Genomic DNA, 12,518 nt, shown 5'->3' on the forward strand with positions numbered 1-12,518 from the left:
CTCTGAGACGCGCAAGCTGAATAGCAGAAAATCCTCTCAAGCCATTAACTACTGGAACCAGTCTATTATATAAAGCCTAGAAAAAACACATGAGAAGTTAATGAAAGGAAAAGTTACATTAGAAAGCTAATGCTTTATTTTATTTAGACTAATTTCAGTGAGAATTTCCTAGCCATCTAAGTTGTGGACTTCTGGTTACCATTTCAAAAACAATTCTGAGAAGACAGTAGGCTTCTGAGCAATCTCTATGACGATTTTACAGTCTAAATCCAATTACCAAAATTACTGTGCTTCTATATTTCACAAAAAAAAAAAAAAGCCTTTTCCAAGTTATTCAAACCATAACTCTCATTTGCAAACTGGCCTAACTGCATTTTTGTGTTGTACCAAATAAAGGGGCTATGAGAACCCTGCTCAGTTGTAACACTATAGCCAAAAAAAAAACCCAAACAAACAAAAAAGAAGTCTACTTCCTTTATTTTTTCCATTTAAAGACTCAAGATAGCATTTGTGTTAAGATCATAATAGGCTCAGTGGAGGCAAGAGTTGATTTTCTCCACAGTCCCTTCTTCTTAAGGTACATCATATCCAACTTAACATCAGAAATGTAACTTTTAACTTTAAAAGGAGTATGCAAATTATTAGAAAGAATAAGACTTGTATCAAGAGATAACACTTCTCGTTAGATTATTTACTACAGTCTGAAATCATTGACAAGGTTCTGGGCACAAGGTCCTTATCTTAAAGAGTACCTTATGATAATAGTTTGCTAGAAAAAATTCTATAAGCACAATTTCCCAGCAGAATATAGCTTCACAGTAACAGTTTCTGTTCACATAGTGAAAATATTAGAAGTTAATAAACTTATTCTGCTTTGAAATGCGTGATATTGAAAAACTGGAAAGAAAAAAAAGCCATGTAGATATTAAAAAATAATTCTCACCTTATCAGACTGAGTGTTTTCATGCAAGATCCTAGCATCAATAGCAGCAGCCAGCAAATTATTTGCAGCAGTTATAGCATGAATGTCTCCAGTCAAGTGAAGATTGAACTAGAAGGTGGAAATAACCTTTTTTAATAAGAAAACATTTAACCCAACCTCTATCTCAGAGAGATGAGCAGAAACAATCACTGCTATCTCCTTGAGGTTGCAGCTCTTATTAGTCACCTACCAACATAAATGAAATATTACCATGAAGAAAACACACCAAGTTACACAAAGGACTTGTTTTGCCCTAACTACATGGTAAACTACCCTTAGTTTAGTCAAACAGAGCCACAGACATCTTTATTCTTTGTTAAATGATCCAAGAATGAAAAGCCCAGGGCTACAGCTCCACATCAGGAATACACATCAGGAATAAATCAGTTTACTGTTGATGTTCAGTATGTGACCTGGATCAGACATGCAGAGAGAGAACTGGGTTTGAGAAAAGGAGGCTTAGGCGAGACCTTCTTGCCATGTTCCAATACTGAATGGGTGGCTATCAAGAAGATGGAGACTCCCTCTTCACAAGGAATCACATGGAAAAGACGAGGAGTAGTGGATGCAAGTAACTCTTGGGGAGATCCCAATTGGACATCAGAAGAAAATTTTTCACTATGAGAACAGTTGGACATTGGAATAATCTTCCACCCAGGGAAGTGGCGGATTTCCCAATACAGGACACTTTTAAGACTCAGCTTGACAAAGTGCTGGGCCATCTCATCTAAACCATGTTCCTACTTAGAAAATTTGGACCAGATGATCCTTGAGGTCCCTTCCAGCTTGGCGTTCTATGATTTCTGCTCAGTTCCCTGAAGCACATTTTGAATGCTGGCTTTGGAGATGTATGATGGCTTTCTGCTAACCTGTAGCTGATCAGGTATACACTTTGGTGATCCAGAATTTTTGCAACTAAGTTTTGTGGAAAAAACTGAAATCAGTAGTTTAGATTACATTAGAACTTGTGTTAAGTAGGTGTTGCATTTTTTATATATATCTCTGACAGAAGGAGGTAGAAGGTCAGTTTTAATCACGCTGGAACAGCGATTGCAAAGGGGCACCAACAGCAACTGCCACAAGCCCTTTACTGTGATCATACATGCTACACAGGATCAAAATTGTAACATTAGGTCTCTGTTTGGAGTAGCTGTCCAATTTCAAGGTGGTGCTTCACTAGTTCAGTCCAAGGACCCCCAGGGCCACCTGTCCCTGTCCCAGCAATGCTGCAGCAGGGCTCATCTCCAGCTCCCCACAGCCCTGCCTAGCCACAGCCTCTGCACAGCCAGGTCCATGTCTCTGCCCAACCCCAGGGAGATGCCTGGGGCTGGGGCTGCCCCAGAGTCCCTGCCTTCCTGCTCCTGGCTAGGGAGTGGGGCTGGCCCTGCGTGGCCATCCCAATGGGGAGTCCTGGATCCTGCAGCTCCTCAGCAGCCTACACTTGTGAAAAGCAATTTTTCATGCAAGATTTCTCTGTTTTATTCTTGCATTTGAGCCAAATAATCTTCCTTTCACTAGTCTAGCAAAATTGTGATATTCACCCCTCCACAATATTTTCAGCCTGTCTATCACAGGAGGAACACTCTGGCTAAAAACAAGTCCATTTTGCCACATCCAGTGACCTGTGCTAAAAAAATATATTAAATCTACATTTGAAAAAGAAATTTCCTCAACCCACCAGCCTTGGGACTCCCCACTTTTTAATATGCAACCAGAAAAGTAATGCTTTCTCATTCTCTTTTGCAATACATGTGGGAAAAAATAGCAGTAGACATGTCTTTGTCTTGCAAGTTACACATGGGAAGCAGGCTTTCTTCTCAGGAAGCACCTTAATGACAGCTGAGATGTTACAAACACATACACAATATCTGTGCAACATTTTTGCACCCCGATTCCACAGCCCCTCCACGTCACACAGCAGGCACAAGGCAATGGCAAGGGTCACCTCAATTCTCCAGGCAGGTCATTGCCACCAACCAAGTGCTGCAGTGGCCACCTTGGCCTGCTCACCCCTCCCAGAGGGACAGGGACTTGCTGCCTCCCCCCTGCTGTCTTACCTCTTCCATAGGAATCACCTGAGCGTATCCACCACCGGCTGCTCCACCTGTACAGGAAAGTGTATGGTCATATCAAACCCACACTCATTTAGGAAAAAAATAAATAAATCCACCTTTAACACGTAAAGTGAAACATACTGAAACACCAGTGCTGATGACACACTTCTCAGCCTATTGATTTCTGTTAGGCATCAATGATGCACCCAAATGAACAAGACTTCCTAAAACCTTGCTATCTTTTTTCAGCAGGCAGTAAAAAGGGAATTCTTGAACTGGAAGGAAAGCCTAAGCATGATGGCTGGCCCAGACTTTGCCTAGAGAAGGGGTGCCCTCTGCTCTTGCCCACATTTTTGACAGTCATGCACATGCAGCTGTTGGATGGAAAGACAGCAGTCACGAGCAAGCACTGCTTCCGAACAAAACCTTCAGACCCTGACCTGAGCACTACTTCTCCACTGCCCCCAGGGCACAGGCAAAGGAGTTTGCTGCAGCCTACATACAATTGGAGTGGAGGGATTAAGGCACTCACATGCACCAGTCTTGGCTGAGAAGCACCAAGCACCAGGAGCCTTCCCGCTGAAATCAAATTTGTTAACTTAAACTTCAGCAAAGCAAAGTAGAGCAGATGGGGACTGCTTGCCCAGTTAGGCACCAATCTCAGCTGAGAAATGGCGGCACCAACCCCAGGAGCCTTCCCGCTGAAATCAAATTTGTTAACTTAAACTTCAGCAAAGCAAAGTAGAGCAGATGGGGACTGCTTGCCCAGTTAGGCACCAATCTCAGCTGAGAAATGGCAAAAAAAGAGACTGCATTACTTCCTATCAGCATTGAACACAGGCTTGAATTCTGGCTGGCTCTTACCTGGCCCTCAGGCTCTTTCTAGGCAAAAGGGCAGCAGATCACAATTAGGGGGGATAACTCAGAAGAACAGAAAGAAGAGATTCAGACCTTGCCAAAAGTATGGTGTGGACATAGCTGAACTATATGCATAACTGCCACTTCCTTAGCTTGTATATTTCAAATCAATATGAGTCAATTCAGGACTCTTTTGCAAGGAAGAACTAAACAGTAGCATTTAGAGACATCTTTAGAGAGTCCCAAAGCAGGGGAACGGCTGGAACGGTGTGTACTTGCACAAAACTCCTCCTCCCTAACTCATCCCCATGCCTTTTGTTGTGTTTGGGCTTTATTTTCATTAGCAATACAACTTCAATACATGAACATAGATATGAACCTTGCACGGGATAATGTGTGCAAGAAAACTTTATCTATTAGGTATATACTCATAAAAAAAATCCAATATGCTACCATTCCCACAATCCAGTGAGTTAGTGATGTGACTAAGGAATTAAGAATAATAATAATAAAAAAAGAATCAGAGAGTCTGCAAATATGATGTACCTTTAACTCCAAAAGTAGGTCCTTGGGAAGGTTGTCTCAGACAAGCAAAGGAATTAATGTTAAGGTGTGCAGTAAGTGCCTGAACGAGACCGACTGTGACTGTGCTTTTCCCCTCTCCTAGAGGCGTAGGGGTTATTCTAGCAAAGCAAGAAAAAAGATTAATCAAATTCTTTGCTGAAGTCAGCCTCACTAAGGATATCAGAACTTCCAGCTTTTGATTTCAATGAAGAATATTTGTACAGCAAATTTCAATAAGTTTACTTTATCTCCATAAAAATACTACCACAATGTTAGCCCCCAGCTCAAGCTGGAATGCTAATATACATGTGTCTTCTATTTAAGCAATTTACTAAGATAGCAGAAAAAGAGAAGATTATTTTGGCAAAAGTTCTAAAAAGAAGATATTGAATGTAGAAACTTTTATTACAGAACAAAAGTCTCACCAGTTTCATTTACAAACCATCCATCAAGATACTCTGAGTATGTATTAATACTTTTCTGTAGTAAAGCATGAGAGGTTTTTGCCCATGCAGGGGGGTTGGAACTAGGCAATCTTTCAGGTCCCTTCTAACCCAAAACATACTATGATTCTACGATTATTACCACTGCTCAAACTGTGAATGAAATAATAGAGTATTTAAAATGAAATAATCAACAGTTTTGTTTGTAGAGCTCACCCATCCCTTCCCAGATTCCATGTCATCATAATACTCAACAATGACAGATCAACCACTTTCCAAATAAAACAGAACACAAAAGTCACTATATTCAAGTGAGCATGATTTATTTTACACTTGTGCTTCATTATATTTTTGCAAACTTAAATGTGATGAGGGACAATTACTATCACAGTCCAACCTCCCATACATAAGCTCAAAAAGCTCTCACTACAACTCCCATATCTAGACCATCATTGAACCAGGACAGAATCTTAGTAAGACATTGCATCTCAAATCAGAGACTCTAACATCCACTCAAAGACTCTATCCTTGTCCCTTTAATGAAGGGACAGTAACAGCTGATTTTGCAAGTAGAAAACTGCATGAGCGTTCTGTGAATGAGAGACATCTGAGTTTCAGTGATGCCTTCCCTACTTGAAAGGTCAGCATATTTTTCTATCATCCATGTTACAAGTGGAGAGGTGTTGGGGTTTCCACCACCACCCTCCCCTTTTTTTTTTCTTCCTTACAGTATAAGCACATCTCACATGTCCAAGATTTGTTCAAATGACTCATTTAAGGCACAGCATTATGCCTTCTGACTGGCAAATGCCAGACTGGCAAAATAAGAAAGCTTCAGTCCTTCTTCCACTCATATCACTCTCACACAGCTCCTACTTTTTGATAAAGTGTAACCATTCATAACTTGGCTGCCTTCACTACCTGCAGAGAAGAAAGGCCCTTAGTGAATTTGATGTTAAGAATTAATGTTCATTCTCAAGGAAATACAAGCATGTACATGCATCTTAGTAAAAAAGGAACCCTTACCCTGTGACCTCTTCAAAACTTGAGCTAAAACATCTAATTAGAAACACTTCCTTTCCCAACTAGTAATTTGTCCAAGATATTTCTGTCCTCAGATCATTATATGAATGGCATAAAAACATTAGTAAAATTGTCGAGTGCAGGGAGAGACATCTGTGTTGTCTCCTTGCCTTTAAGATGCAGCTTAATTCAGTTAGTTCACAGCATGACAGAATCCCTTATTTGTCCCACAAAATGTAAACACATGAAAAAAAATTAACTTGTCAAAAATCTGTCTTATACATTATAAGCTTATTCTGGGCTTTTTGTTAAATAAATAAGCCTTTATTAGACATGTCTGGAAAAAAAATGGGCAGTAGGAGGTGGCAAGTCAAATTAACATGTTCTATACTCTTCCAGGAAATAATTTTTCTAATCAGATATGTAATGTTTTTTGAAGTTCCAGTGAAACACCACTGTAAGAGATTCCCTGAATAGAGGCTCTTCATAAATAGCATTCTGTCTACTGATAGCTTTGAACTACTCTCATATGACCATATAGTACATGGGTTATGTAATTCGAGTAGGGTTTTTTTAGTCATTTTTCCCATGTTTTTAACATCATGTTTGCCAACCATCAGATTCTAAAGCATGATCAACAAGTTACTATCCAGACTATTTCATCATCCAACCTTCCTAGACTCACACTCCCTTGACTTAAAAGGGAATTCACAGATTTTAGCAAAATGTCCACGCAGCGCTAACAGAAGATGGGAGATTCAGGGCGTATCCTGAGAAGAATCCATTTTATCTACTCACAAAAGCAATTTTGGTCCCTGTCATCTTTTGATCCACTTTGTGGCTTCTTGTTTCATTCTGATCTACTGCAGAAGCACAGAATGCTGCTTCATTTCTTTCACTTTCATGGTTGCAGCTCCTAGAAGAATGGGTACTTTTTATCTCTACATTGTAACACCGGCAAGCCCTCCAAGTTTTACTGCCGCTACAATTATAGTTTCTGGTTGTCCTTCCACAGTTTCTGCTATTTTCATTTTGCGCTAGGATCCTTACATTTGTACAAAAATTGTTCTTTCAGAGCATCACAGTCAGAACAACTTACTTTCACTACCAGTTGCAACCTCCTGACTACTATTCTAATGCTGGTTGCTCAAAACCCATAAAAAAAATTATTAGCATGGTTTCTCCTTGTCCCTTTTTCTCTTACTGCATCATTTTGATTATTGCCCTAATCTTATTTACTTGATCCTCTTATTCCTGTGCATTAAAGACAGGTTTAAAGAATATATGAGTAATTTTGAGGCATTACTGCACTCACTCAAGGTCTTAACAGGATAATAACTCTTTCAGCTAGCAGTAATTCAGAAACAACAACAAAAAACTGAAACAAACAAAAAAACCACAAACAAACAAACAAACAAATAAAAAAAAACCCAACCAAAAACCAACCAAGCAACAACACAACAAAAAGCAAACTATTCTGCTATGAAAAAGACATGGATAACTGTTTATTGGAAATTAGCAGTAAAGGAATTCCCACAAAGCCCAAAAATTCAGGGCACACAGCAGATGCACTGCTAACAGAACAACTTGTATTTGCAGTGATTCCTGTTGGTGGTTACCTCTTTTTCTGAACACCAGACATACACCTTCCAGAGAATTCAGAGATCCCATCACTAGGTTGTTTTCTCAAGTGCAGCTCAAAACATGGCAAGAAGGCTGACCTAGCATGCTCAGCAGCACAGGGACTCTTCACAACTCTAATGAAACAAGAAAAATCTCTGTGATCCTAAGTTTACCTGGAACTAGGGTTACTCCAATGAGTGTCTAAGGGCTCCATATGTCTAATGGCAACTATGATGGAAGAAAAAAAACAGCACCTGAACTTCCATAAACGGTCTGCAGAACTTGGGTAACACTCACCTAGGAAAACCTCATCCACTGAAGCACTTAGGAATAGGCAAAGACTGAGAAGTTTTTGGAACCTGACTTACTAGTCTCTTTCCACCAAACAGAATTAACAAAACATGAAGACTCTGCAAATGACACAATTCAGTGAAGCCAGATTGATCTGGACAATTCAGTCCTGCACTTCTCACCTTACATGAGATGCCCTGGCAGGACTGCTTTGATTCCCAGCAGCTCAGTAGCAGCCTGGAGACTACAGGGTAAAGCTTAAGAGCTAATTGGTTATTTAAAAGTTTCAATAATTACCAGAAACTCAGTTTTAAGTATTAGTTCAAAAAAAACCAAGCAAACAAACCAAACAAAAAACCCCCACAAAAACAAACACAACAAAAAAGAAACAAAACAAGCACACAAAAAAACCCAACAAAAACCCAAACCAACCGAACAACAACAAAAAACCCCAACAAAAGAAAACAAAACCCAAACACACAAAAAGAATTTAAAAAACACCTGAAATTAAAATAAATGTCTATTCCAAAGATTTCCTTAGAAAACTTATTGAAAATATCTTCTCTTTTGTACCTGGCCTACTTTGATCAGTTTTTATAAATAACATAATCCTCTTAGGCTGTTTTGTGGACATTAAGCTGTTTTTCCTGGCTACACTACTGAGCCTGTACTCTTGCAACTTAGGTCAGTTGCTCACAGGAGTATAAAATTACAGCTGCCAACGGCTAACTTTAGCTCAATAGTGCAATGCTGTGTTCTGGCCCTATGCAAATCTAGGGAAAAAAAACACCTCCTTTGAAATACAGTAAATTTTAATGAACTTCAGGAGACCCCTACATCCATTTGCATAATTCTTCAATTTTTTTTTCATATATTTTCAATCTAAACAGAGAAACCCCAAACCAATTTTCCTTCTTAAAACTTCATATTTTCCCACCTACCAAGAAGTCACCAGCTCCTTGGCAAAGTAAGTTTTTTGTAACATTGGAAAGCCTTCTCTCTTTATGTATATCAAAGCAAAGATAAGGATATGCAGACTTTTTGTTTGTTTCTGATACATCATAATAGCTTACAGTGAAGCTGCTTCTATGGGAAAGCCACATGAGATCTCTCAAAAAGAAAATAAACAAACAGTGACATGATACACTGCACCAGCTGTAACCTCCTCACAGCTACCCCCGCCCTCTTGACTCCAGCAAGAACTTTACTGGAGGTGTAACCATTCTCCCCTTTCAAATTTCGTACCTTCAACTCATCAGTATCAGCAATTTCAAAGATTTTAACGAGTTCACCACTTCTGTGATCCACATGCAAGCCTGCAAAGCCTAGCTAAGGAGGGCATGGGCAACCCCATAAATGACAGCCTCACTCACATACATCTCCCATCCAAGATTCCAATTGTGAGAAATTTATGAGCAGAGAAGTGTCATAACTCCTGTCAATTCATGGAGTTAAGATTATTACAACATTGAAGTGGCATCCTCAAAACGGGACTGGAGGTTCCAGATACACACAGTGATGACTATGAAGCTAAAATGACTGAACAAAGCCAGGAACAGACTGGAACAGACTGAGGAATCCACAACTACAAACTCTCAAAACCTGATTAAGACCCCTCCAAGACAATACCAATCAGGAGCTGTGCAACAACATGATGAATACACAACGGATTGTCTCAGTCATGACTTTGCTTTGGAGTGTCAGGTGTTTCAGTGCATCAACACAGTGGTATTTTCCCAATTAATGAATCCGTATACTTCCTTTTTTTGTCTACTTTTTTCATTTTTTCTAAGGACCTTGTGGCCCAAGAAATACAGTGAACAGAAATACAATGCAATATGTACCCATTAGAAGTAAAATGCCTTTCCAAATTTGAAAATTCTGTCCCTAAGACGTTTACCATCATACAACTTGTACAAGCATTAAGTTAGTATTTATTTCTCTCCATTATTATCTTACCAAAAAGGCAGTTCATCAAAAAATAATCTATCAAGGTGAAAAGTACTGATTTTACATTTTCCAGTATTCAAAATCCAACATATCTGTTACTAAAAGCAGCACCATAGTTAATAATTTTTTCCACAATCTATTTTTCCTCAGCTGGCATTTTTGAAGGGAACAAGTTTTCAAAATTAACTGATAAAAGCCACAGCACTGGAGCATTTAGAAACAAAATTCTGGAACACACAGAGAATATAACAAATTTTAGATGGAGTTTCATATTGTGTTAATAAACATGCTATCTACATGTTTGAATACATGATAATGTTACCCTGGGCACTAAAATTAGTTACTAGGTCATATACAAGTTTTGTTAATTTGCATGCTATCAGTTTGCAGTGAATGGGAAGGAGTTTGAGTTAACATATCCTGCAACATAACTCTTTTTTAGTGCACTAAAAGCCTGTACACACGCAGTTGATGCCCAAGAGCTAATTACTCTATGATAACTCATGGCTCTGACCCTCAGGTGTCTTAACATGAGCCCTGTAACAAGTCACACACACACAAAACCAAAACAAAAACCAAACCAATCAACAAACCAAACACAACAGCACCACCAACAAAAAAACCAAACAGAATGAAAAAAAGTGAAACGACTGTTCCCCACACAGAAGAAAATGGAAAAGCTATGAAGGAATTAAGTCTTCATCCTATTTTTGGGTGATGTGATCTGTTAATCAAACTGCAGTTTTTCAGCATACAATGTATTGAATGAGGCATTTAGGTGTATTTGTGTGCAATCAGAAAGCTCTAAGAAGTATTCCAGTTAGTAGCAACTTTTTAAAAAGTAATAAATACAGGTATCCTCAGAGAGAAAAAGGTTAATTTGGAACAAGAAGTTGTTGCAATTCAGAACAAGTTTGCTATTTCAGAACAACAAGCTCTAGCACATCAGGATGAAACTAGAAGTGCATTTGCAGCAAATATTTATAGTTCTTAGACATCATGAAATGTTTAAACCAATTTTGGAATTACAGGAACAAATGTCACTAGCTGCATCATGGACAGAGGTTGGAGATTTTGCAGCTTGTTGAATACAAACACTTTTGATTTTCTTCACATATGAAAAGTTCACATCATACATAAAAAAAAAATATTTCCATCAGACTAAATACCCTGAATATAAGCATGTATCTTAAATGTTTCCTCTGAAGCACTGAAAACTTGTTCTGAAGACCTATCCTGCATCACTCTAGAATTATTTCTAAATATCTTTGGTTATTGTGAACAAACATAACAATTCAAATGGTAGGTTTTAGTTGCCTTTGCCTTGGAAGGGAGCTGATGAAGAAGGTAACTGAGGTTACTTACTCCCTAGTTTCCACACCTGAGTGATACTCAGTTTTCATTGAACCAAACATTTCCCCACCAGATGTAGTTCCCCCACTTTTTTTAAAGTGCCTGCTCAGTCAGTTCAGCAAATTAGAACAGCTGAGAACACATAAACACAAGTTATATTTTCTATGTACAATATTTCAAAGTCAAATTTTGACCTCTCTCAGAAGAGAATGTTCCCGCTATTGCACCCACCTTGCCCAGGCACTCCTAGTGCAGATGTGGCTTTGTACTCACTCAACAAGATGCAATGACTTCAGAGAGATCCAAACAGCAATATATTGCATAATCAAGTTGTGTAGGTACCAAACCCAGCCCAGATTTGCAAAACATAGCTCAGTCTTTATATATGTTATATAAACACCAGAAGATAGAATTTTCTATTTGTTGCCAGCTTTTCCTCTTGCTAGTCAAAACTTCCCCATGTATATACACTTCTGCCTGTGCCAACAAAACAGCATTCAGACAATTGCTTGAGATACCTTCCTTGAGAAAATTGGGAGACAATACAGTGTGAAGAACATAAGCACTGATGCACACAATCTCACACAACTAAAATCCACTGGAAAAGGGTTTTGCATCATGTTATCTTCCACCTCCACACATTTACTGATTTCTATGACCATTCTAGGATTTTCAAATCTTATCTTTTCTTTGAGATGTGCTGCTAGAGTAGCCTGGCACAGCCTGCAGTATATTGCCTGACTGATGCAGCTGACAAAGTGAGTCTGAAGAAAGTTCCTACCACGTACTTTCACAGTCAGCCAAATGCTGAACCTGCTTTTCTATCTCCAAAGCAACAAAATACAAAATAAAACTCTAACAAAGGAAACCAGGCTCAACCAGCTATTATTTCCTTCTTTTAAACAACTGTTCCAATGTCCTCCAGGAACATCCTTATACACCACAGTTCCACCACGTAGCTTTGAAGACAGCTTCGAAACTTGTCTGCCTCAGCTTTGTAACATCAAGTCTCTCAGTCTCCAACAGCACCATCTCAGAAATCCAGGCTGTCTCCAGAGGAAGGTACTCAAGCAAAAAGTTTGTAAAATACTACCTCAACTGAGGAATCTGTAGATCATGGCAGTTAAAAACAGCCTTCTCCTTCTGCATCATACTAAAGGTATATTTTAAACCTGACTGGCTTTACTTACAAGGAAGAAATTGCATACATAAATTCAGAATATAACGAACACATTGCAATTTAAATATTAATGAAAACTTTCATATGTTTGTTCACAATTAGAAGCTTCCACTTAGCAAACCAAGTGAATGAAAAAGTATTGTCACTAAATGCAGGAAAAGCCAGTAGCTCTTCAGAAAAAAAGCACATAATTCCTG

The 12,518-nt window shown here is 38.8% G+C and overlaps 1 protein-coding gene across 1 annotated transcript in view; it reads right to left on the bottom strand.

Moving 5' to 3' along the window:
- The window catches only part of MTHFD1L (methylenetetrahydrofolate dehydrogenase (NADP+ dependent) 1-like), a 143,867-nt gene that overhangs the window by 101,416 nt on the left and 29,933 nt on the right, over nucleotides 1–12,518 (bottom strand). The window contains exons 12-15 of the mRNA XM_010000004.1: nucleotides 4,441–4,577; nucleotides 3,040–3,086; nucleotides 944–1,051; nucleotides 2–76 (exon numbers count right to left, since the gene is read on the bottom strand). Coding sequence (XP_009998306.1) covers nucleotides 2–76; nucleotides 944–1,051; nucleotides 3,040–3,086; nucleotides 4,441–4,577 — 367 coding nt within the window. The remainder of the gene's footprint in view (nucleotide 1; nucleotides 77–943; nucleotides 1,052–3,039; nucleotides 3,087–4,440; nucleotides 4,578–12,518) is intronic.

This window comes from Chaetura pelagica, unplaced genomic scaffold (assembly GCF_000747805.2).
Source record: "Chaetura pelagica isolate M959 unplaced genomic scaffold, ChaPel_1.0 scaffold135, whole genome shotgun sequence".
NCBI lineage: Eukaryota > Metazoa > Chordata > Aves > Apodiformes > Apodidae > Chaetura > Chaetura pelagica.